Below are 23,992 nucleotides of genomic sequence, written 5' to 3' on the forward strand. Positions count from 1 at the left end.
TGAGTCATAGTGGGCTGAGCCAAGCACGAGCTAGCGACATCCTATAAACCCGTTCTATCATACATCTGCATCTTTCCGTTAGGGAACGCCTACTCTGTGCAATAATTCAATTCGCCTTTGCGCTCCTTCGAAACAAAGCGATTTTTTTTTACAACTTTGGCAAAGGTTAAGTCTACAAAACGTAGTCTACTCTGTTCATAACCGATTCTAGTTTAGTGAACAGAACTGAACTGTACTGAGAACAGAACTGTACTGAGACCAAATGTTTCATCGATGAGACATTTTGCAGAATGTCGACCAAAATCCATCTTCTCCCACTACCATATTTCCTCTCACTGTGGAAACGCTAAGGGGATTCTTCACATGTATTCATTCATCAGGTGAAATATCTGTTCCATCTGTGGCTGGATCCCTTCTAGCCGTGACCCGGTTGGGGTTCGGCGAATGTATGGCAAGTGACGTCACTTGCTGCCAATAAACTGCGAAACTAGCGTGGAAGGACTATTTAATTGATAGATGAATTACATCTTATTGGATTTTTGTTTATCAAACATCAAGCAAAATAGTAGATTAAAGACTTGTCTAGGTAGAGAAGAAACACTGAGCGCGACCAACGAGGATGTTTAAAAAGTAGGTGTTGTGCCTGATTTCCCTAGCTAACTAGCATCGTTACCATGGGGACTGGCCCCAATCGCAACCTCAGATGGCTAGCTCGATAGTTAAGCAGCTAAATCAAATCAAATTTCATTGGTCACATACACATATTTAGCTAGCTAAATAAGCTAGTTCCGTGTGTGCACATAACACCCACAAATTGAGCACTATACTCAAATGTAATGTTGACAGTTTGAGGTTGACGTTCTTTCTGGCCATGTAGTTAGCTAAACAAATGACGTTAACATTACCAAGTTTAGGCTTGCCAACTACATGACCAGGTAGCTAGCTTCTTGGCTAGTTAGCTAACTATTCAATGTTGTTAGTCTTCCACGTAGACTTTAACTACACTCTTGATTAGCTTTCAATTGAGTGAAGGGTCACGCTAACGTGAATGTGTTTCCATTTTCTCATTTCAGATTTGATGAGAAGGAAAATGTTTCCAACTGTATTCAGTTGAAGACCTCTGTAATCAAAGGCATCAAAAACCAGCTGTTGGACCAGTTTCCAGACATTGAGTCATGGCTCAACCATATCATGCCAAAAAAGGACCCTGTCAAAATAGTGAGATGGTAAGTCAAGAAGCTAACATTTTCTCTCCTTTTCAATTCAATTTGCTTTATTGGCATGACGTAAAAATGTACATATTGCTAAATCTTACTTTGGATATTTACTATACGAAAATAATAAATCTAAATTGTCAACCGGACAACAGTAACAACAATAACCAAGGGTCAAAATAACCATACATTGAACAATAACAATAAGCATACAGTAGAGGACATGTGCAGGTTGATTGGTCTGTCAGACACTGTCCCTCAACTTATGGCAGGCGGCAATGTAGTGCGCTGCCAACCCACAGCTCTCTGCGTCCTCCCCCAACAGGACGGGTAGCCTACTCTCATCAGAGAGGTCTTTGAAACCTTGAATAAGGGTTTCAAATTTGGGGAAATGACACTCTCTAATTGTTTTATATTTTTCACATTTTGTCAGGAAATGCAGCTCCGTCTCAGGTTCTGCTGTTGTGCAGTGGCTGCACAGCCTTTCCTCTACAGGGAGCCAGGTTTTCCTGTGTCTACCCTTCTCAATGGCAAGGCTGTGCTCACTGAGCCTGTACTTTGTCAAGGTTTTTCTAAGGTTTTGATCAGTAACCATGGCCAAATAGTTAGCCATGGTGTACTGCCGATTTAGGGCCAGATAGCACTGCATTTTGCTTAGCACTGCATTTTCTCAGTGGCTGTGTTTGAGAGCGTCAAATCCATTACACTTGCTGTACACCTTTTTAACACAGTTGCAGCCGATAACACTTTTCTAGTTTCCTCCTTCCATTATACACAGGTGTTTGGAGATGCTGGTTAGCTAACTAGAAACAGGTGGTCGCCTTTCTCTTCCATATGTGGAAGTATGGCCATCTGGGATCAGTTTTAAAAAGGTCTATAGTAATATAACTGTTTTTTTGTAAAATATATTTTTTTACAGGTGATATGAAAGTAAAGTTCCAACGGTTCACGAAACCATATTGCAAGTAATAACGTTTAGACAGCGTCGGGGCTGTTGTACACATTGACATTGCCGCATTGCATGCTTAAGTTGAGAACCCAAGAGGTCTGCGTATAGCCCCCCCTTGGGTGAATGAGAGCAACTGTTGGACATGTTATGTTTTGTCTTCCATCATCCAACCCATAGCCATGAACACATTGAAATCTTGACAGTGAATGGAGAATTGCTCTTCTTCAGACAAAGAGAAGGACCGTTCTACCCAACTCTCCGACTGCTCCATAACTGTAAGACCTCCGCTCTTTTTGATGTGCAGGTACTGTGTCTGTGATTGAATCCATTTGACTCAATCACTTTTTGACAGCACCCCTTTTGATTTGAACGAAACTTACCATACATATTTGCCCATAGTAGAAGTGCTCAGGAAGTGACTTTATGCCAAAATGTTAACTTGAATGGGAAAATCTGTTTTAAAGTATACTGTCAATCCTCCATAGGAAACCTATTGATCACAGAAATATAGATGATAGAATAAACATGTTACTCTTAAATAACACAGACCCCAAAGCAAATCAAGGGGAGAAAAATAGGTTTATTCAAAGAGGACAAATCATAGATGTTATGTGAGAGGTAGATGTTCATTCTCCCATGTCCTCAGTGATTCTTCCACAGAACAAATGGACAGGATGTAATTTAAAACCCCCAAACCTAGCCTGCGGTTGACCAATTAGAATTTCTTGCAGTAAAATTGGGCCAATGGCCAGATTTACAAATATTTTGTATCAGACTCGATGTATAGACCATTCGAACCAATGAAAACTTCACACACGTAGCTATGAGTTCAGGACTGACATTCCTACACACATTCTAAACAGATGAACTGAAAAACAACTATTTCCATTGATCGTTTATTCCCTATTGACCTCTAGTCCTCTGCGTTGTGTATTATCTTAAAATATTCAGACAGACATGAACATTTAAGTTGATATTTGATGGTGGGTGGACCCGCGGCCATCTTTGTGGTAGTAATTAGAAGTAAAAATTTCAAATCAATTGACATTTCAATGGTGTACCAGCTAAATTGCAGTGGTCTGAAGGGATAAGTCCGTTCAATTAATTATATTTCTGTTTATGAAATTGTTATGAGAATTTTGTTCCCAATGTTCATAAACTGAACTTCAATTAAACTACTCAGTCTGCACCCCAGAGTTTGTAAGGTTCTGGTTAAATGACACAGACGGAGGCCCAGCCTACAATAGTCAACCAAGTTTATTCACGAGAGCTCTGAATATCATACAATGTACACAGCCTTTTATACCTAACATTTGGTCATACCATATGTCATACCCCTTACAAATGCCCCTCCTCTTCTTTAACACTGTCAATGCTTATTTACAAGTCTTCTCCATCACATACATTGCTTATCATATCCTGCCCCATGTTACATAATCTACTGCAAGCCTAAAGGTTTCTCCCCTCCCTGGGTGGGGAGACCTTCTTCCTGTTATCAATTTCACAGTGGTCACAAGTTGTCTGCTGTCTGTTAACAGTTCTCCTTTTCCTTGAATGTCTCACTTATATTGCTAAATAGTAAAGTCTTAGCTTGTCCTATGCACACACAGTTACAGAATTAGTATTATAATCACTCAGTTATACATTTTCAGGGTGGAATCATTTAGTCAAAACCTTAAACATATAAATTATTTTATCAGAAATGCACATTGTTATATTTGGTAACACATTTTCCTTGACTCCAACCCCATTCACTGCACTGAACGGATGTGGGTGGGCAATGTCTACATAAGGGTGCAATTAAAAACTCTGACGAAGGCCTTGAGGCTGATACGTAAAGCGTAATACTAGCAAGAGCAGCGTGCAGGATCCTATTTTATCTCATATTATTGTAATGACACCCACCCTATATTCAACTGCATGTTGTGTCTCAATTGAGGGCGGACACAACCTCAGATGATGTTAGGGTAGGGTCTAAGCTACAACACATGAATATGTACAACATATGCAAATAATATATATTTTTTAAGTAGTTGACGTTTTTTTTTTTAGATCATTCATGTTAAAGGAAAATGTCAATTTCTATGATTGCATTTATTTTTTAAGGATATTATGAAATAGTTAGACAAGCTTGTTTTGTAAGCTTTTAAATGTTATCAACTGTTTATTTTCCAGTGATGAAGACATGGATGTCTCATGGTATGGTGGGGTATGCAAAATGGGTCAATTTTAAGCACCTTTATCTCCTGAATGTTTTGGCATTCAGGTCTAAAAGTAACTTTCTGACCACTTCTTCCATGGCCAAACATGTATGGAAAGTTTTTGATTAAATCAAAAGGGAGGCTGTCAAAAAGTGAATGAATTCAAATGCATTTACCCTATGTGCTTTCTGTACTTGTACTGTTTGGTAAGTTGCTCTTTTCTTTCTGTTCGTATTTTACAGACCCCTTTATTCTTCCACACCAACAAGTAGACAAAGGGGCCATCAAGTTTGTCTTAAGTGGAGCCAATATCATGTGCCCTGGATTGACATCCCCAGGCGCCAAACTCTACCCTTCTGCCTCAGAAACAGTAGTTGTATCCTTCCTTTGACCGATATGCTGATCATGTACAGTGCCTTGAGAAAGTATTCATACACCTTAACTTATTCCACATTTTGTGTTACAGCCTGAATTCAAAATTGATTAAATGCTTTTTTCTCTCAAATGTATTGAAAATGAAATGGAGAAATATCACATTTACATAAGTATTCATACCCCTGAGTCAATGTCAGAATCACCTTTGGCAGTGATTACACCAGGATTGTTCAATATTTGCACATTCTTTTTAAACTTATTCAAGCTTTGTCAAGTTGGTTGTTGATCATTGCTAGACACCAATTTAAGTCTTGCCGTAGATTTAAGTCAAAATTGTTATTAGGCCACTCGGGAACATTCAATGTGATCTTGGTAAGCAACTCTAGTGTATATTTGGCCTTGCGTTTTAGGTTATTGTCCTGCTGAATGGTGTATTTTGTCACCCAGTGTCTGTTGGAAAGCAGACTGAACCAGGTTTTTTTTCTAGGATTTTGCCTGTGCTTAGCTATATTCCATTTATTTGTATCCCAAATAAATCCCTTGTCCTTGCCGATGACAAGCATAGTCATAACATGATGTAACCACCACCATGCTTGAAAATATGAGAAGTGATACTCAGTGATGTTGTTGGATTTGCCCCAAACATAATGCTTTGTATTCAGGACAAAAAAGTACATTTCTTTGAAATGTATTTTCCAAGTTTTACTTCAGTGACTTATTGCAAACAGGATGTATGTTTTGGAATGTTTTTATTCTTTACAGGCTTCATTCTTTTCACTCTGTCATTTAGGTTAGTATTTACTCCACAGTACTATGTTGTTGATCCATCCTCCGTTTTCCCCTGTCACAGCCATTAAACTCCACAACTGTTTTAAAGTCACCATTGAGCTCATGGTGAAATCCCTGAGCGGTTTAACTCCACTCCCGAAACGGAGTTAGGAAGGACACCTGTATCTTTGTAGTGACTGGGTGTATTGATACACCATCCAAAGTGTAATTAATAACTTCACCATGCTCAAAGGCATATTTAATGTTTATTTTTACACATCTACCAATAGGTGCCCTTCTTTGTGAGGCATTGGAAAACCTCCCTGGTCTTTTGTGGTTGAATCTGTGTTTGAAAGTCACTGCTCGACTGAGGGACCTTACAGATAGTTGTATGCGTGGGGTACAGAGATGAGGTAGTCATTCAAAAGGTCATATTGCACACATTGAGCCCATGCAACTTATGTGACTTGTTAAGCACATTTTCACTCCTGAACTTATTTAGGCTTGCCATAACAAAGGGGTTGAATACTTATTGACTCAAGACATTTCAGTTGAAAATGAAAACAAAAACAGAATTCCACTTTGGGGGTATTGTGTAGGCCAGTGACACAAAATATCAATTTAATACATTTTAAATACAGGCTGTAACACAACAAAATGTGGAAAAAGTCAAGGGGTGTGAATACTTTCTGAAGGCACTGTTTGTTCAGTACAATGTCTTACTTGGCCCGTTTTCTACATGGACGAGCCTTTAGGATCAGGCGCCGTCCATGTAATCGTATTCATTATGGTCATGATGATGCTTTCAGAAACTCAGAGTTGGAAATAGCTTACTACTAGATCGGCCCTCAATAAATCTGGCCCTCAATAAATCTGAAACTCAGACCAGAATGTTGATACCCGAGTTTGCGAGTTGTGATGTTTCTTCACTTACCTTTTAACTCTCTAACCAAAAGATTGTAAAACAAAGCCATTTACAATGCAGTTTGACCCATACAGTATAGTACAGTGTATTCAGATCCCTTCCCCTTTTCCACATTTTGTTACGTTACAGCCTTATTCTAAAATTTATTAAATACATTTCTTCTACTCAATCTACACACCCCATAATGACTAAGCAAAAACAGATGTAGAATTTTTAAAACAGATACCTGACTTGCACAAGTATTCAGACCCTTTGCTATGAGACTAGAAATTGAGCTCAAGTGCATCCTGTTTCCATTGATAATCCTTGATCTTTTTACAACTTGATTGGAGTCCACCTGTGGTAAATTCAATTGATTGGACATGATTTGGAATGGCACACACCTGTCTATATAAGGTCCCACAGTTGACAGTGCATTTCAGAGGACCATGTATGTTGCATTGATCTCATCTGTAATAGACTATGGAGGTATAGTGTATAGTTCGGCAGCCCGGACATCTTTGGAAAGGCTAGCTGTCATACAGGGGCAAGGACTCAGAATATGTAGTGGGGCGTTTCGGAAGTCCCCAGTGGCTGTACTACATGTGGAGATAGGGGATATGCCATTGCAGATTAGGAGACAGCAGCTGGCAATTAATTATTGGGTTAACGTACAGGGACATGGGGTGTCTCATCCTGCAAAAGGGATTTTACAGGCCTGCTGGGAACATGAGCGAAGACAGAATACAAGCTTTGGGTGGGTGGGTAATATCTAGGCGAAGGAGATGGGACTGTATGGAAGGGAGTTTAGTCCAATGGTAGCTATTCCTGTAAATCCACCATAGCTACTCCTGACTCCAGTAGTTGATGTAGAAGTGTTGGAGAGAATACAGAAAGATAGGGAGGGTGTTGATCCATCTGATTTGTTTAAGAGATGTCTGGATACTGTGTATCAGGATTTTGTGGCCATTTACACAGATGGTTCAAAAGATCAAGGACAGGACGTATTGGGTCGGCATTTGTAGTGCAGGAATCTGGGGTGGAAGTCAGGAAACGTATTACAGATCATCTGGCTGTATATACAGCGGAGCTGATGTCCATACTGTTGGTCTTGCAGTGGGTGGAGGAAGTCAAAGCAGATGGAGTAGTTATTTGCTCTGATTCATGTGCAGAGTTGATAAGTTTCCAAGTCCTTTAGGTCATGTAGCAGACAAGACCTGCTTTATGAGGTGCTACAAACCCATGGCAGAATTAGACAGATGGGTATATAGATAAGGTTTACTTGGGTCCCAGCCCATGTGGGGATGGAGGGGAACGAGGCAGTTGATGTACTGGCTAAACAAGCACTTAGAAGTGGGAATGTTGATGTTGTAGTTACAATGAGCAAGGCAGAGGCGAAAAGCCTGATATGGACCGTGGTGGTGCAGAGATGGCAGGAGCAGTGGAATAAAGATGCTAAGGGCAGGCATTTACTTCAAGTACAGAGGAAAGTCAGGGAGGGGAAGACTGCAGGATGGGACAGAAGAGAGGAGGCTATTAAGGGTGGGACACAGCCAGTTGAATAAGTCCTTAAATGTGATAGGAAAGCATCCAACAGTAAAGTGTGATTTATTGCCAGGAAACCGAGACGTGGAGCATGTATCGCTACAGTGTGGGCAGTTTAGAGGGAAAGAGAAGCTGAGATCTAGTATGAGGGAGAAGGGGATACAGGAAATTAGATTTAAAGAGGTATATTGAGTAGAACGTCATTAGATATAGTCTCAAATATTTTATATTTTTTAAGAGCAACAGGGCTGGCAGGTAGGATTTAGTTTCTCCCGGTCTCTGGCCCACACTCCAGTACAGTAGGTGGCGGTAATGCACCAAAACATTTCTGCAGTATCGAAGGTTCCCAAGAACACACTGGCCTCCATCATTCTTAAATGGAAGAAGTTTGGATCCACCAAGACTCTTCCTAGAGCTAGTCGCCCTGACAAACTGAGCAATTGGGGTAGAAGGGCCCGATGGTTACGCTGACAGAGCTCTAGAGTTCCTCTGTGGAAATGGGTGAACCTTCCAGAAAGACAACCATCTATGCAGCACTCCACCAATCAGGCCTTTATGGTAGAAGGGTCAGACGGAAGACACTCCTCAGTAAAAGGCACATGACAGCCCGTTTGGAGTTTGCTAAAGGCACCTAAAGACTCTCAGACCATGAGAAACAAGATTCTCTGGTCTGAAGAAAACAAGATTGAACACTTTGTCCTGAATGCCAAGCGACACGTCTGGAGGAAACCTGGCACCATCCCTACGGTGAAGCGTGGTGGCAGCATCATGCTGTGGGATGTTTTTCAGCGGCAGGGACTGGGAGACTAGTCAGGATCGAGGGGGAAAATAAACGGAGCAAAGTACAGAGATCCTTGATGAAAACCTGCTCCAGAGCCCTCACAACCTCCGACTGGGGCAAACGTTCACTTTCCAACAGGACAATGACCCTAAGCACACAGCCAAGACAATGCAGGAGTGGCTTCGGGACAAGTCTCTGAATGTCCTTGAGTGGCCCAGCCAGAGCCTGGACTTGAACCCGATCGAACATCTCTGGAGAGACCTGAAAATAGCTGTGCAGCGACGCTCCCCATCCAACCTGACAGAGCTTGAGGATCTGCAGAGAACAATGGGAGAAACTCCCCAAATACAGGTGTGCCAAGCTTGTAGCGTTGTACCCAAGAAGACTTGAGGCTGTAATCGCTGCCAAAGGTGCTTCAGCAAAGTACTGAGTAAAGGGTCTGAATAATTATGTAAATGTTTATTTTGAATACATTTAAAAAAATGCCGGAACCTGTTTTTGTTTTGCCATTCTGAGGTATTGTGTGTAGCTTGAAAGGGGGAGGGGGGATGATTTAATCCATTATAGAATAAGGCTGTAACATAACAAAATGTGGAAAAAGTCTAGGGGTCTGAATACTTCCCGAATGCACTGTTTTGACACATTGTCAATGTAAGCAAGCAAACTAATGTATTAATAGCTACATTAATCTTACTGGTTGAAAAGCACTAATGCATTCATGTCTTAGTTATGACTCACCAACTGGGAGTTAACGAGTTTCTGAAAACCTTCCGAACGCACCATTATGTCAGCCTGTAATTGTCATACACCAACATTGGTGTTTTGACACTTCCTGTTAGTATCAAGTGCATGTGAGGTGGTGTTTCCTTGACAGTTGGTTTCAGGCCATAATGGCGGAGGGCAAGCAATATGCGCTTTGTGTCGGAGTCATGAAGATGTCTGCAGAAAACATGTAATTATCACATGACTTTTCCTGTTTACACCACAGAAATGTACTTGTACACATACACTACATCACCAAAAGTATGTGGACACCCCTTCAAATGAGTGGATTTGGCTATTTCAGCGACACCCGTTGCTGACAGTATCAAATCGAGCACATAGCCATGCAATCTCCATAGACAAACATTGGCAGTAAAATGGCCTTACTGAAGAGCTCAGTGACTTTCAACATGGCACCGTCATAGGATGCCACCTTTCCAACAAGTCAGTTTGTGAAATGTTTGCCCTTGTAGAGTGGCCCGGTCAACTGTAAGTGCTGTTGTTGTGAAGGGGAAACATCTAGGAGCAACAACAGCTCAGCCATGAATTGATAGGCCACACAAGCTCACAGAATGGGACCGCCGAGTGCTGAAGCGCATAAAAATCGTCTGGCCTTGATTGCAACACTCACTATCGAGTTCCAAACTGCCTCTGGAAACAATGTCAGCACAAGAACTGTTCATTGGGAGCTTCATATAATGGGTTCCATGGCCTAGCAGCCGCACACAAGCCTAAGATCACAATGCGCAATGCCAAGTGTCGGCTGGAGTGGTGTAAAGCTCGCCGCCATTGGACTCTGAAGCAGTGGAAAGACGTTCTCTGGAGTTATGAATCATGCTTCACCATCTGGCAGTCCGACGGACGAATCTGGGTTTGGTGGATGCAAGGATAACACTACCTGCCCGAATGCATAGTGCCAACTGTAAAGTTTGATGGAGGAGGAATAATGGTCTGGGGCTGTTTTTCATGGTTTGGGCAAGGCCCCTTTAGTTCCAGTGAAGGGAAATCTTAACGATACAGCATACAATGACACGATTCTGTGCTTCCAACTTTGTGGCAACAGTTTGGGGAAGGCCCTTTTCTTGTTTCAGCATGACAATGCCCCCGTGTACAAAGCGAGGTCCGTACGGAAATGGTTTGTCGAGATTGGTGTGGAAGAACTTGACTGGCCTGCACAGAGCCCTGACCTCAACCCCATCGAACACGTTTGGGATGAATTGGAATGCAGACTGCGAGCCAGGCCTAATCGCCCAACATCAGTGCCTTACCTTGCTAATGCTCTTGTGCCTGAATGGAAGCAAGTCCCCTCAGCAATGTTCCAACATGTAGTGGAAGCCTTCCCAGAAGAGTGGAGGCTGTAATAGCCAATGTTCTCTCTAAGCTGCGCATGCGCAGCAGCCCAGAGACTACCGCGCAGCTCCTCCGGGACTGCAGCACAGAAATATCAGCCCACAGAGAGAAGCAGGAGATTGAAATTCAAACGATAAAGCCTTGTGTTTCTATTTTATTAGTCTTGGGGTGTTGGCGGTAGATGCACCCGATTCAGCTGCCCTGCGTGCCGAGTAGGCGAACTATTGCCATTTTGAACATTTACATTTACATTTAAGTCATTTAGCAGACGCTCTTATCCAGAGCGACTTACAAATTGGTGCATTCACCTTATGATATCCAGTGGAACAACCACTTTACAATAGTGCATCTAAATCTTTTAAGGGGGGGGGTTAGAAGGATTACTTTATCCTATCCTAGGTATTCCTTAAAGAGGTGGGGTTTCAGGTGTCTCCGGAAGGTGGTGATTGACTCCGCTGTCCTGGCGTCGTGAGGGAGCTTGTTCCACCATTGGGGTGCCAGAGCAGCGAACAGTTTTGACTGGGCTGAGCGGGAACTGTGCTTCCTCAGAGGTAGGGGGGCCAGCAGGCCAGAGGTGGATGAACGCAGTGCCCTTGTTTGGGTGTAGGGCCTGATCAGAGCCTGAAGGTATGGAGGTGCCGTTCCCTTCACAGCTCCGTAGGCAATCACCATGGTCTTGTAGCGGATGCGAGCTTCAACTGGAAGCCAGTGGAGAGAGCGGAGGAGCGGGGTGACGTGAGAGAACTTGGGAAGGTTGAATTTCAGACGGGCTGCGGCGTTCTGGATGAGTTGTAGGGGTTTAATGGCACAGGCAGGGAGCCCAGCCAACAGCGAGTTGTAGTAATCTAGACGGGAGATGACAAGTGCCTGGATTAGGACCTGCGCCGCTTCCTGTGTGAGGCAGGGTCGTACTCTGCGAATGTTGTAGAGCATGAACCTACAGGATCGGGTCACCGCCTTGATGTTAGTGGAGAACGACAGGGTGTTGTCCAGGATCACGCCAAGGTTCTTAGCACTCTGGGAGGAGGACACAAGGGAGTTGTCAACCGTGATGGCGAGATCATGGAACGGGCAGTCCTTCCCCGGGAGGAAGAGCAGCTCCGTCTTGCCGAGGTTCAGCTTGAGGTGGTGATCCGTCATCCACACTGATATGTCTGACAGACATGCAGAGATGCGATTCGCCGCCTGGTTATCAGAAGGGGGGAAAGGAGAAGATTAATTGTGTGTCGTCTGCATAGCAATGATAGGAGAGACCATATGAGGATATGACAGAGCCAAGTGACTTGGTGTATAGCGAGAATAGGAGAGGGCCTAGAATAGAGCCCTGGGGGACACCAGTGGTGAGAGCGCATGGTGCGGAGACAGATTCTCGCCACGCCACCTGGTAGGAGCGACCTGTCAGGTAGGACGCAATCCAAGCGTGGGCCGCGCCGGAGATGCCCAACTCGGAGAGGGTGGAGAGGAGGATCTGATGGTTCACAGTATCAAAGGCAGCAGATAGGTCTAGAAGGATGAGAGCAGAGGAGAGAGAGTTAGCTTTAGCAGTGCGGAGAGCCTCCGTGACACAGAGAAGAGCAGTCTCAGTTGAATGCCCAGTCTTGAAACCTGACTGATTAGGATCAAGAAGGTCATTCTGAGAGAGATAGCAGGAGAGCTGGCCAAGGACGGCACGTTCAAGAGTTTTGGAGAGAAAAGAAAGAAGGGATACTGGTCTGTAGTTGTTGACATCGGAGGGATCGAGTGTAGGTTTTTTCAGAAGGGGTGCAACTCTCGCTCTCTTGAAGACGGAAGGGACGTAGCCAGCGGTCAAGGATGAGTTGATGAGCGAGGTGAGGTAGGGGAGAAGGTCTCCGGAAATGGTCTGGAGAAGAGAGGAGGGGATAGGGTCAAGTGGGCAGGTTGTTGGGCGGCCGGCCGTCACAAGACGCGAGATTTCATCTGGAGAGAGAGGGGAGAAAGAGGTCAAAGCACAGGGTAGGGCAGTGTGAGCAGGACCAGCGGTGTCGTTTGACTTAGCAAACGAGGATCGGATATCGTCAACCTTCTTTTCAAAATGGTTGACGAAGTCATCCGCAGAGAGGGAGGAGGGGGGAGGGGGAGGAGGATTCAGGAGGGAGGAGAAGGTAGCAAAGAGCTTCCTAGGGTTAGAGGCAGATGCTTGGAATTTAGAGTGGTAGAAAGTGGCTTTAGCAGCAGAGACAGAAGAGGAGAATGTAGAGAGGAGGGAGTGAAAGGATGCCAGGTCCGCAGGGAGGCGAGTTTTCCTCCATTTCCGCTCGGCTGCCCGGAGCCCTGTTCTGTGAGCTCGTAGTGAGTCGTCGAGCCACGGAGCAGAAGGGGAGGACCGAGCCGGCCTGGAGGATAGGGGACAGAGAAAATCAAAGGATGCAGAAAGGGAGGAGAGGAGGGTTGAGGAGGCAGAATCAGGAGATAGGTTGGAGAAGGTTTGAGCAGAGGGAAGAGATGATAGGATGGAAGAGGAGAGAGTAGCGGGAGAGAAAGAGCGAAGGTTGGGACGGTGCAATACCATCCGAGTAGGGGCAGAGTGAGAAGTGTTGGATGAGAGCAAGAGGGAAAAGGATACAAGGTAGTGGTCTGAGATTTGGAGGGGAGTTGCAATGAGATTAGTGGAAGAACAGCATCTAGTAAAGATGAGGTCAAGCGTATTGCCTGCCTTGTGAGTAGGGGGGGAAGGTGAGAGGGTGAGGTCAAAAGAGGAGAGGAGTGGAAAGAAGGAGGCAGAGAGGAATGAGTCAAAGGTAGACGTGGGGAGGTTAAAGTCACCCAGAACTGTGAGAGGTGAGCCATCCTCAGGAAAGGAACTTATCAAGGCGTCAAGCTCATTGATGAACTCTCCAAGGGAACCTGGAGGGCGATAAATGATAAGGATGTTAAGCTTGAAAGGGCTGGTAACTGTGACAGCATGGAATTCAAATGAGGAGATAGACAGATGGGTCAGGGGAGAAAGAGAGAATGTCCAATTGGGAGAGATGAGGATTCCAGTGCCACCACCCCGCTGGCTCGATGCTCTAGGGGTATGCGAGAACACGTGGGCAGACGAAGAGAGAGCAGTAGGAGTAGCAGTGTTATCTGTGGTAATCCTTGTTTCCGTCAGCGCCAGGAAGTCTAGGGACTGGAGGGTAGCATAGGCTGAGATGAACTCAGCCTTGTTGGCTGCAGACCGGCAGTTCCAGAGGCTGCCGGAGACCTGGAACTCCACGTGGGTCGTGCGCGCTGGGACCACCAGGTTAGAGTGGCAGCGGCCACGCGGTGTGAAGCGTTTGTATGGCCTGTGCAGAGGGGAGAGACCAGGGATAGACAGACACATAGTTGACAAGCTACAGAAGTGTTGTTTCTTGTATTATTGTCTCTTGTGTCTTTAGAGAACTGTTTCACTTTGATATCCTTTTTCTTCTGTCCTGATTTTCTCTTTCTTTTCTTCTGTTAACTAGATATTCTTTGTTGTTCTTCGTTAGCTAGCTAGCTTCTTCCAAAAGAGTCCCTAGCAACTGCTTAGCAACTGGTAAACAATTCAGCTAGCTAAGATAACTACAATTTTATGAAGTTATTTTTCAAAAGCCTATCTTCTTTGTTTGTTGCTTGTTTTTTCTCCTATTCAGTCTTGCAGTTTTCTTTTGCTTTTTTACGATGTACTTCACTCTAAAAACCATGTAAATTTCAATATTTGTAGGAGCTCATTTTTCAGCTGCTGCTGCTCAAATTGGAGTTCCGGAACAATTGAACAATTGAATGTGTCTGAAGGTACAAACTCTGCGGGCCCAGAGAGCAAATCAAGTGTACTATAGGTCTACCGCTGGCCAATCGGATGGCTCAGATAAATAAAATCACCTGGGAGCATGAGCAGCAGTGTGCAGCGTTTTCCTTTCTGTTTTCCATGAGTTTGCCTACAACTCTAGCACCTGCTGTAAGTGCCTGGATGTGCGTATGTTCTTCAGCTTTCATATATGGATCTGGACCATTCACTATGAACTGGACTGTGATAAGGCTAAAGTATGAGCGGTGCGAGTTTTGAGATTAAAGCGAGAGCTGCATGAGGCCACGTGTGGACATTTTGTTCATATGTTATTAGCCCAGTTATAGATCATTTGTAGTCAGCAATAGGGGAGTGATTGCTTCCTACAAGAGCACAAAGCGAATACATTTCTAGACATCTTTGAAAAGCGAGTCGGGTAAAAGCTCTTTTTTTTTTTTTTTGTCTCAGTGACAGTGTTGTAATTTGACACACCTTATTTTAAGCTTAAGTAACCAACAGGCAGAGGGTAGCATAATTGTTCTGATTCTCTGTAATAATGGTATGGGAATAATAATGCATTTTATTTTGTAAAGTGGTTTCTTGCATCAAACAACACATTTTCAGTCACCTTATCTGAAGGACAAGTGGATAGAAAGGTTAATGTCAAGCCATGCATGTTTTTTCCCCCCAAAAGTCTCATGGAATGTAAACCTACATTGAACAACACACATTGGCTGAATGATAGAACAGCTATTTCCTTGTTAAAATGTTATGGAATACATTTTCTCTGTTGTTTTACACCACTCTGGTAGGCCTACATTATGATAAAATAGCCACAGTAGCCTACATGGCCACTGTTAAAACTGTAACATAAAGTGGGTACAGCCTCAGTGTTCACAATAAACACGTGCTGGAAGTTGCACTGAATTTTCACAACGTTCAATTTGGGCTCAGCAGACCTGAAATTTGCTCAATGCTGAAAAAATTAAAGGGAACATTTATTTTAGCAGCAAAGGGGGGACCAACTTCATATTAATGCCCATGATTTTGGAATGAGATGTTAGAAAAACCGGTGTCCACATACTTTTGGTCATGTGTACTTGTATATACTACAGTACCCGTATAAACTTTCCTGACGCTCATTCCACTTCACTTTTTGTGAACAGAGAGAAAGTCAACAAGGGAGTAGGAGTTGAAAATGTTCATTATCTTAATGACGGACTGTGGCACATGAAGACGTATAAGTGATGTCGTTACCCACCCCCTGGACAACATGGAGCTGTTGACAGCGAGGCTGCCAGTCAATTGTTTACACCAACGGACTTAGTTGTGTAACTAGCTGGAGGCTTTGAACCTACCTCCAACTGATGCACAAATAAAAACCTGCATTTAAAGTTATTTTCCATTCTTTTGCACTGCCTTTACATTTCATGGTTTCTTTGCTAAAGTCATTGGGACTCACTTGCTACCAGGAGAAAAACATCTGTAATGGATTGTAGATCATAGTGCCATGTATATGCTGTTACATGTATTTATGACATGAAATCAATAAAGAATACTCTGGCGAGTTGGAGGCTAAAGAAAGATAAACTCAGATTTTTTTAGGGGGGTCAGTTACATTCTCTCTTTGCAGTGAACATTTAATTGCCAAAGTTTCGGCACGCATGGTCTTCATTAGGTGATGTATTTATGAAAACTAAAGTAATCTAGCAGACACTTCCATATGCCAGGATGTACAATGATGCTTGATGGGGCATGAATACAGACAGGCATAACTGGTAAACATTCGAAAAGAATGTCACATTCACAGTTTAATGAAATAATTTTTTTATAAATGGCAACTCGAGTTGAGGATAGTTTGTTTGGAGCTCTGGGAGAATCAATTGTTTTTGCTCGGCGACTACGTTTTCTTCTCACCGTGGAAACAATACAATAATCAATATGAAGGTACATGGAGAACAAGTATAGCCTACATAAAAATACTCAAACTACAGTTGGGCTAGGGGTACAATAACACATAACATAAAGACGTTAAGGGATTTACAGTGCATTTGGAAAGTATTCAGACCCCTTGACTTTCTACATTTTGTTACATTACAGCCTTATTCTAAAATGGATCCTGTCTCGGAGCTCTACGGACAATTCCTTCGACCTCATGGCTTAGTTTTTGCTCTGACATGCACTGTCAATTATGGGACCGTAAAAGACAAGTGTTTGCCTTTCCAAATCATGTCCAATCAATTGAATTTACCAAAGGTGGACTCCAAGTTGTCGAAACATCAAGGAGGATCAATAGAAACAGGATCAATTTTGAGCTCAATTTTGAGTCTCATAGCAAAGGGTCTGAATACTTATGTAAATAAGGTATGTTTATTTTTAATAGTTTAGCAAAAATGTATAAACCTGCTTGTTGCTTTGCCATTATGAGGTATTGTGTGTAGATTGAGGAACAGTTTGTATTTAATCCTTTTTAGAATAAGTCTAATGTAACCAAATGTAGAAAATGTCAAGAATACTTTTTCCTATGCACTGTACATTTATAATTCTAACCTCTTTTTTGTTGTTGGTGGAGTATTAAAATACTGTTCAATTTCCTTTTGTAAGGTAAGAAAAAGGTATAGCTTGTATAACAGTGTAAATTTGCTGTCCCCTCAAAATAACACAACACACAGCCATTAATGTCTAAACCGCTGGCAACAAAAGTGAATACACCCCTAAGTGAAAATGTCCAAATTGGGCCCAATAAGCCATTTTCCCTCCCCGGTGTCATGTGACTCGTTAGTGTTACAAGGTCTCAGGTGTGAATGGGGAGCAGGTGTGTTAAATTTGGTGTCATCGCTCTCACACTCCCTCATACTGACTGGTCACTGGAAGTTCAACATGGCACCTCATGGCAAAGAACTCTCTGAGGATCTGAAAAAAAGAATTGTTGCTCTACATAAAGATGGCCTGGGCTATAAGAAGATTGCCAAGACCCTGAAAGTGAGCTGCAGCACGGTGGCCAAGACCATACAGCGGTTTAACAGGACAGGTTCTACTCAGAACAGGCCTTGCCATGGTCGACCAAAGAAGTTGAGTGCACGTGCTCAGCGTCATATCCAGAGGTTGTCTTTGGGAAATAGACGTATGAGTGCTGCCAGCATTGCTGCAGAGGTTGAAGGGGTGGGGGGTTAGCCTGTCAGTTCTCAGACCATACGCCGCACACTGCATCAAATTGGTCTGCATGGCTGTCGTCCCAGCAGGAAGCCTCTTCTAAAGATGATGCATAAGAAAGCCCGCAAACAGTTTGCTGAAGACAAGCCGACTAAGGACATGGATTACTGGAACCATGTCCTGTGGTCTGATGAGACCAAGATAAACTTATTTGGTTCAGATGGTGTCAAGCGTGTGTGGCGGCAACTAGTTGAGGAGTACAAAGACAAGTGTGTCTTGCCTACAGTTAAGCATGGTGGTGGGAGTGTCATGGTCTGGGGCTGCATGAGTGCTGATGGCACTGGGGAGCTACAGTTCATTGAGGGAACCATGAATGCCAACATGTACTGTGACATACTGAAGCAGAGCATGATCCCCTACCTTCGGAGACTGGGCTGCAGGGCAGTATTCCAACATGATAACGACCCCAAACACACCTCCAAGACGACCACTGCCTTGCTAAAGAAGCAGAGTGTAAAGGTGATGGACTGGCCAAGCATGTCTCCTCCTCGAAGTGGTCCAACGCCGCGTCTTCCTCTCCCCACACAGCGTTTGTCCCCACTCCAGAGCTCTCCCTGAGAGGCATGAGACGAGGGCGGACACTCTCTCCCTTCCTGAGTGAGCTGGGTGAACGGTGGCCAGGTATAGGTCCAGTTGTAAGAGGAACCCCTGGCACTGTGCGGCCGTCCCATCATACTGCCTGGGAAGGGAGAGATGCGTACAAAAACACGTAACACGCAAACAATCTTACACAAAGACATGAGGGGGAACAGAGGAATAAATACATGTAGTGTGATTGGGGAATGAAAACCAGGTGGGCAGGGAACAAGCCAAAACAAATGGATACATGAAAAATGGAGCGGCGATGGCTAGAAAGCCGGTGACGTCGACCGCCGAACGCCGCCCGAACAAGGAGAGGAGCCGACTTCGGCGGAAGTCGTGACACATTCAGATATAGTGTAGTGTCGTGCTATAGTCATTTAGTAGCTGTGCTATAGTCATTTACCAGTTATGGAAATACGTTGTACAGGACTTATTCACTTTTATTGTCATTCAATTTCACTATTATTCACTTTGGTTTTAGAAGTGGGGGGACATAACCTTGGGGAGGACACCCAGACCCCCGCCAGGTTATGTCCCCGCACTTCAAATGTCAATAATTTGATTCATTTGACATTTGAAGTGGGGGGAGATAACCTGGTGGGGGTCTGGGTGTCCTCCCCCAGATTTTTTGGGGGCAACTAAAGCTAATTTCCTGCATTTTTACACAATCCAATATGTTGTCTCCATTTAGAACAAAAAGTAAGCAAAAATACCCACTGTCATCAAGCTAGGTAAGAGATCATTATTAAAAATGTTTAAGTGATTAATAAGACTGAACTAAATAAAAGGTAATTCAATAACAAATAGTGTTGCACCGTTAACCAGTAGCCTAACAAATGAACCACTCTTGAAAAAAAACAAAGACTTCATTGTCTTTATTAAGACATCCTCTATATAAAATTTCAACCAGCCAGTCCGAGCCACCTGTACACCCAACCCCCACCAGTCTAGTCAATAACTCAACTCTCTTCCAACACAATTTCCTTCCCAGTTCAGACCTTGATTTTTTTTAATTCCCAAGGGAAAGGTTTGGGGAAAAAAAAAAAAAAAAAAACACATACACCTCAAATATATATTAACACACAGAAACTGCAAATCCTCCATATAATTAATCTCAAACGACTAATAGTAGTAGAGCTCTTTTTAGTTGCACACAATATAACTGTCACCCCATTCTATCCCTAGGGGTCTAACACCCTACAGCTCCCCAACCCACAGCTCTCCAACCCAACACACCCCACCCCCGCTTTAGGATCTTAGTTAAACATTCATTATTGGTTTTGGGTGTGTTAGGCCAATGCCAGAGTGACAACCCATAGGACGGAAGACCACCAGGGCCAGGACTGAGCTGCCCAGCAGCTAGGGATTGCCTAAATGGACATCTCCCCTGACGTGAGCACGTTTTCAATACAGATATCTTTAGTCATACTGTATTCCATATAAGGCATCCAGACCTTATGAAAGTTGCCCAATATACCCTTAATCTAGTGATACATAACTTATATATTACATTTACATTTAAGTCATTTAGCAGACGCTCTTATCCAGAGCGACTTACAAATTGGTGCATTCACCTTATGATATCCAGTGGAACAACCACTTTACAATAGTGCATCTAAATCTTTTAAGGGGGGGGGTTAGAAGGATTACTTTATCCTATCCTAGGTATTCCTTAAAGAGGTGGGGTTTCAGGTGTCTCCGGAAGGTGGTGATTGACTCCGCTGTCCTGGCGTCGTGAGGGAGCTTGTTCCACCATTGGGGTGCCAGAGCAGCGAACAGTTTTGACTGGGCTGAGCGGGAACTGTGCTTCCTCAGAGGTAGGGGGGCCAGCAGGCCAGAGGTGGATGAACGCAGTGCCCTTGTTTGGGTGTAGGGCCTGATCAGAGCCTGAAGGTATGGAGGTGCCGTTCCCTTCACAGCTCCGTAGGCAATCACCATGGTCTTGTAGCGGATGCGAGCTTCAACTGGAAGCCAGTGGAGAGAGCGGAGGAGCGGGGTGACGTGAGAGAACTTGGGAAGGTTGAACACCAGACGGGCTGCGGCGTTCTGGATGAGTTGTAGGGGTTTAATGGCACAGGCAGGGAGCCCAGCCAACAGCGAGTTGCAATAATCCAGACGGGAGATGACAAGTGCCTGGATTAGGACCTGCGCCGCTTCCTGTGTGAGGCAGGGTCGTACTCTGCGAATGTTGTAGAGCATGAACCTACAGGATCGGGTCACCGCCTTGATGTTAGTGGAGAACGACAGGGTGTTTTCCAGGATCACGCCAAGGTTCTTAGCACTCTGGGAGGAGGACACAAGGGAGTTGTCAACCGTGATGGCGAGATCATGGAACGGGCAGTCCTTCCCCGGGAGGAAGAGCAGCTCCGTCTTGCCGAGGTTCAGCTTGAGGTGGTGATCCGTCATCCACACTGATATGTCTGACAGACATGCAGAGATGCGATTCGCCGCCTGGTTATCAGAAGGGGGAAAGGAGAAGATTAATTGTGTGTCATCTGCATAGCAATGATAGGAGAGACCATGTGAGGATATGACAGAGCCAAGTGACTTGGTGTATAGCGAGAATAGGAGAGGGCCTAGAATAGAGCCCTGGGGGACACCAGTGGTGAGAGCGCATGGTGCGGAGACAGATTCTCGCCACGCCACCTGGTAGGAGCGACCTGTCAGGTAGGACGCAATCCAAGCGTGGGCCGCGCCGGAGATGCCCAACTCGGAGAGGGTGGAGAGGAGGATCTGATGGTTCACAGTATCAAAGGCAACAGATAGGTCTAGAAGGATGAGAGCAGAGGAGAGAGAGTTAGCTTTAGCAGTGCGGAGAGCCTCCGTGACACAGAGAAGAGCAGTCTCAGTTGAATGCCCAGTCTTGAAACCTGACTGATTAGGATCAAGAAGGTCATTCTGAGAGAGATAGCAGGAGAGCTGGCCAAGGACGGCACGTTCAAGAGTTTTGGAGAGAAAAGAAAGAAGGGATACTGGTCTGTAGTTGTTGACAACTTGACATTGTGGGAGGATAACCAACCTAACAATTAATTGCAATGCATTTCTTAGCCGCTATAACTGCTTGGTTACACAGTTTCTTCAGATAACAGTCTCCAGTATCAACATTTCCAAGCAAACAAAACAGGGAGAAGGGAGATTCTGTAGACATGCTGAGATAAAAGAACACACTATTTGGCAGAATTTAGCCAGCCTTCATAAGACCAAAACATATGCAAATATGTCCCCTTTTGTGTTTTACACCTCCAGCAGAGGAATGACATTTGTGAGTGCATGGAATTCAGTTTCACTGGCAAATAGTACGTTCTATGGATGGCCTTAAACTGCAGTCATTTATGTCTGAGATGATACGAACACGACTGGACATTCAAACACATCTGTATCCATTCATCATCATCAATAGCTTTTAACAGGTCTTCCTCACATATACTGAAAAATGTACCTGAGCTCCGTAGACTGGTCTTCCCTGGCTGTCTGAGCATGCTGAGACCCCAGTCTCCATCTGATCCTGCTAAGACACGATGAGCATAGTTTTGTGTACTGACTGCACAAGAGGGCTGCATTCCCGTGGGATGCTTGTGTAACAGGGTTGGTTATGTTTCCACTTGCCTCTAAAGAAAGGTGTGTTTAATGTTCAAGCATTCTTATTGCATTCTTATTCTTATCCTTCGCCGCTGTGCAATCCGGTTTCTGAGCTGGTCATGGGTGCACCTCAGCCACGCTCAAGGTACTAAAAGATATCATAACCGCCATTGATAAAAGACAGTACTGTACAGCCGTCTTCATCGACCTGGCTAAGGCTTTCGACTCTGTCAATCACCGTATTCTTATCGGCAGACTCAACAGCCTTGGTTTCTCAAATGACTGCCTCGCCTGGTTCACCAACTACTTCTCTGATAGAGTTCAGTGTGTCAAATCGGAGGGCCTGTTGTCCGGGCCTCTGGCAGTCTCTATGGGGGTACCACAGGGTTCAATTCTCGGGCCGACTCTTTTCTCTGTATATATCAACGTTGTCGCTCTTGCTGCGGGTGAATCCCTGATCCACCTCTACGTAGACGACACCATTCTGTATACATCTGGCCCTTCTTTGGACACTGTGTTAACTAACCTCCAAATGAGCTTCAATGCCATACAACATTCCTTCCGTGGCCTCCAACTGCTCTTAAACGCTAGTAAAACCAAATGCATGCTTTTCAACCGTTCGCTGCCCGCCCGACTAGCATCACTACTCTGGATGGTTCTGACCTAGAATATGTGGACAACTACAAATACCTAGGTGTCTGGTTAGACTGTAACTTTCCTTCCAGACTCATATTAAACATCTCCAATCCAAAATCAAATCTAGAATCGGCTTCCTATTTTGCAACAAAGCCTCCTTCACTCATGCCGCCAAAGCCCCTTATACCAAAGCCCCTTATACCACCCACCACTGCGACCTGTATGCTCTAGTCGGCTGGCCCTCGCTACATATTCGTCGCCAGACCCACTTGCTCCAGGTCATCTTTAAGTCTATGCTAGGTAAAGCTCCGCCTTACCTCAGCTCACTGGTCACGATAACAACACCCACCCGTAGCACTCGCGTCAGCAGGTATATCTCACTGGTCATCCCCAAAACCACTTCCTTTGGCCACCTTTCCTTCCAGTTCTCTGCTGCCAGTGACTGGAACGAATTGCAAAAATCGCTGAAGCTGGAGACTTACATTTCCCTCACTAACTTTAAACATCAGCTATCTAAGCAGCTAACCGATCGCTGCAGCTGTACATAGTCCATCTGTAAATAGCCCACCCAATCTACCTACCTCATCCCCATATTGTTTTTATTAACTTTTCTGCTCTTTTGCACACCAGTATTTCTACTTGCACATCATCTGCTCATCTATCACTCCAGTGTTAATCTGCTAAATTGTAATTACTTTGTTACTATGGCCTATGTATTGCCTTACCTCCTCACGCCATTTGCACACACTGTATATAGACTTACTTTTCTTCTATTGTGTTATTGACTGTAGACTTGTTTATTCCATGTGTAACTCTGTGTTGTTGTTTCTGTCGCACTGCTTTGCTTTATCTTGGCCAGGTCGCAGTTGTAAATGAGAACTTGTTCTCAACTAGCTTACCTGGTTAAATAAAGGTGAAATTAAAAAATAAAATTGGTTGGTTGATTCAATTCCGATGACAATAAGGCGTGTTGTTATTGGCCCCGCTTGCAGATAGGGGGAGATTGCGAACGTCAGGTCTCCCCAGTATGAAAATGTGAAGCAAGGGTAGGTCACGTTCTGAATACTATTTTATATTTTACAACGTTTTTATATTTTACAATGTGTACAAGTTTGCTGTACATTGCTGATTTATGCATATGGTACCTGTTAGGGATTGAGGGGCTTTCTGGGATGTGCTTTGGTATATGATTATTGTATATAAGTGTGTTAGCTAGCATGCACCGATGTAATGGTCACATAAGCTCACTGCAAACACAGTTGTTTTCATGCTACAGATTTTACCATCGACAGCCATCAACATAATTAAGCCCTGCACAACTAATGTGCTGTTTCCTACAACAGGTATTTACACACGTTATATTTTGTTTATGCCCCAGT

General features: G+C 44.1%; 1 protein-coding gene across 3 annotated transcripts; it reads left to right on the forward strand.

Moving 5' to 3' along the window:
• Positions 1 to 155: 155 nt before the first annotated feature.
• mcts1 (MCTS1 re-initiation and release factor) lies at positions 156 to 16,720 on the forward strand. 3 transcript variants are annotated; one of them, XM_014211808.2, is made up of 6 exons: positions 156 to 380; positions 1,074 to 1,226; positions 2,341 to 2,438; positions 4,607 to 4,740; positions 9,622 to 9,689; positions 15,770 to 16,720. In XM_014211808.2, exons 1-6 carry the CDS (start codon positions 274 to 276, stop codon positions 15,849 to 15,851), a joined length of 642 nt encoding a protein of 213 aa, XP_014067283.1. In that variant the 5' UTR covers positions 156 to 273; the 3' UTR covers positions 15,852 to 16,720. The 3 variants fall into 3 exon arrangements, with proteins under 3 accessions (XP_014067283.1, XP_014067284.1, XP_014067285.1); XM_014211809.2 differs by having other exon boundaries at positions 312 to 630; positions 15,770 to 16,719; XM_014211810.2 differs by lacking the exon at positions 156 to 380 and adding an exon at positions 678 to 935.
• The last annotated feature ends 7,272 nt before the right edge of the window (positions 16,721 to 23,992 follow it).

The sequence above is a fragment of the Salmo salar genome, chromosome ssa09 (genome assembly GCF_905237065.1).
Source record: "Salmo salar chromosome ssa09, Ssal_v3.1, whole genome shotgun sequence".
Lineage (NCBI taxonomy): Eukaryota > Metazoa > Chordata > Actinopteri > Salmoniformes > Salmonidae > Salmo > Salmo salar.

Excerpts from the sequence above, each read along its gene's own strand:
- mcts1 (XM_014211808.2), top strand. The coding sequence starts at position 274 with ATGAGACATTTTGCAGAATGTCGACCAAAATCCATCTTCTCCCACTAC. Across the intron at positions 2,439-4,606 it reads TCTCCGACTGCTCCATAACT|ACCCCTTTATTCTTCCACAC; the intron begins GTAAGACCTCCG and ends CGTATTTTACAG. Across the intron at positions 9,690-15,769 it reads AAGATGTCTGCAGAAAACAT|AGAGAAAGTCAACAAGGGAG; the intron begins GTAATTATCACA and ends TTTTGTGAACAG.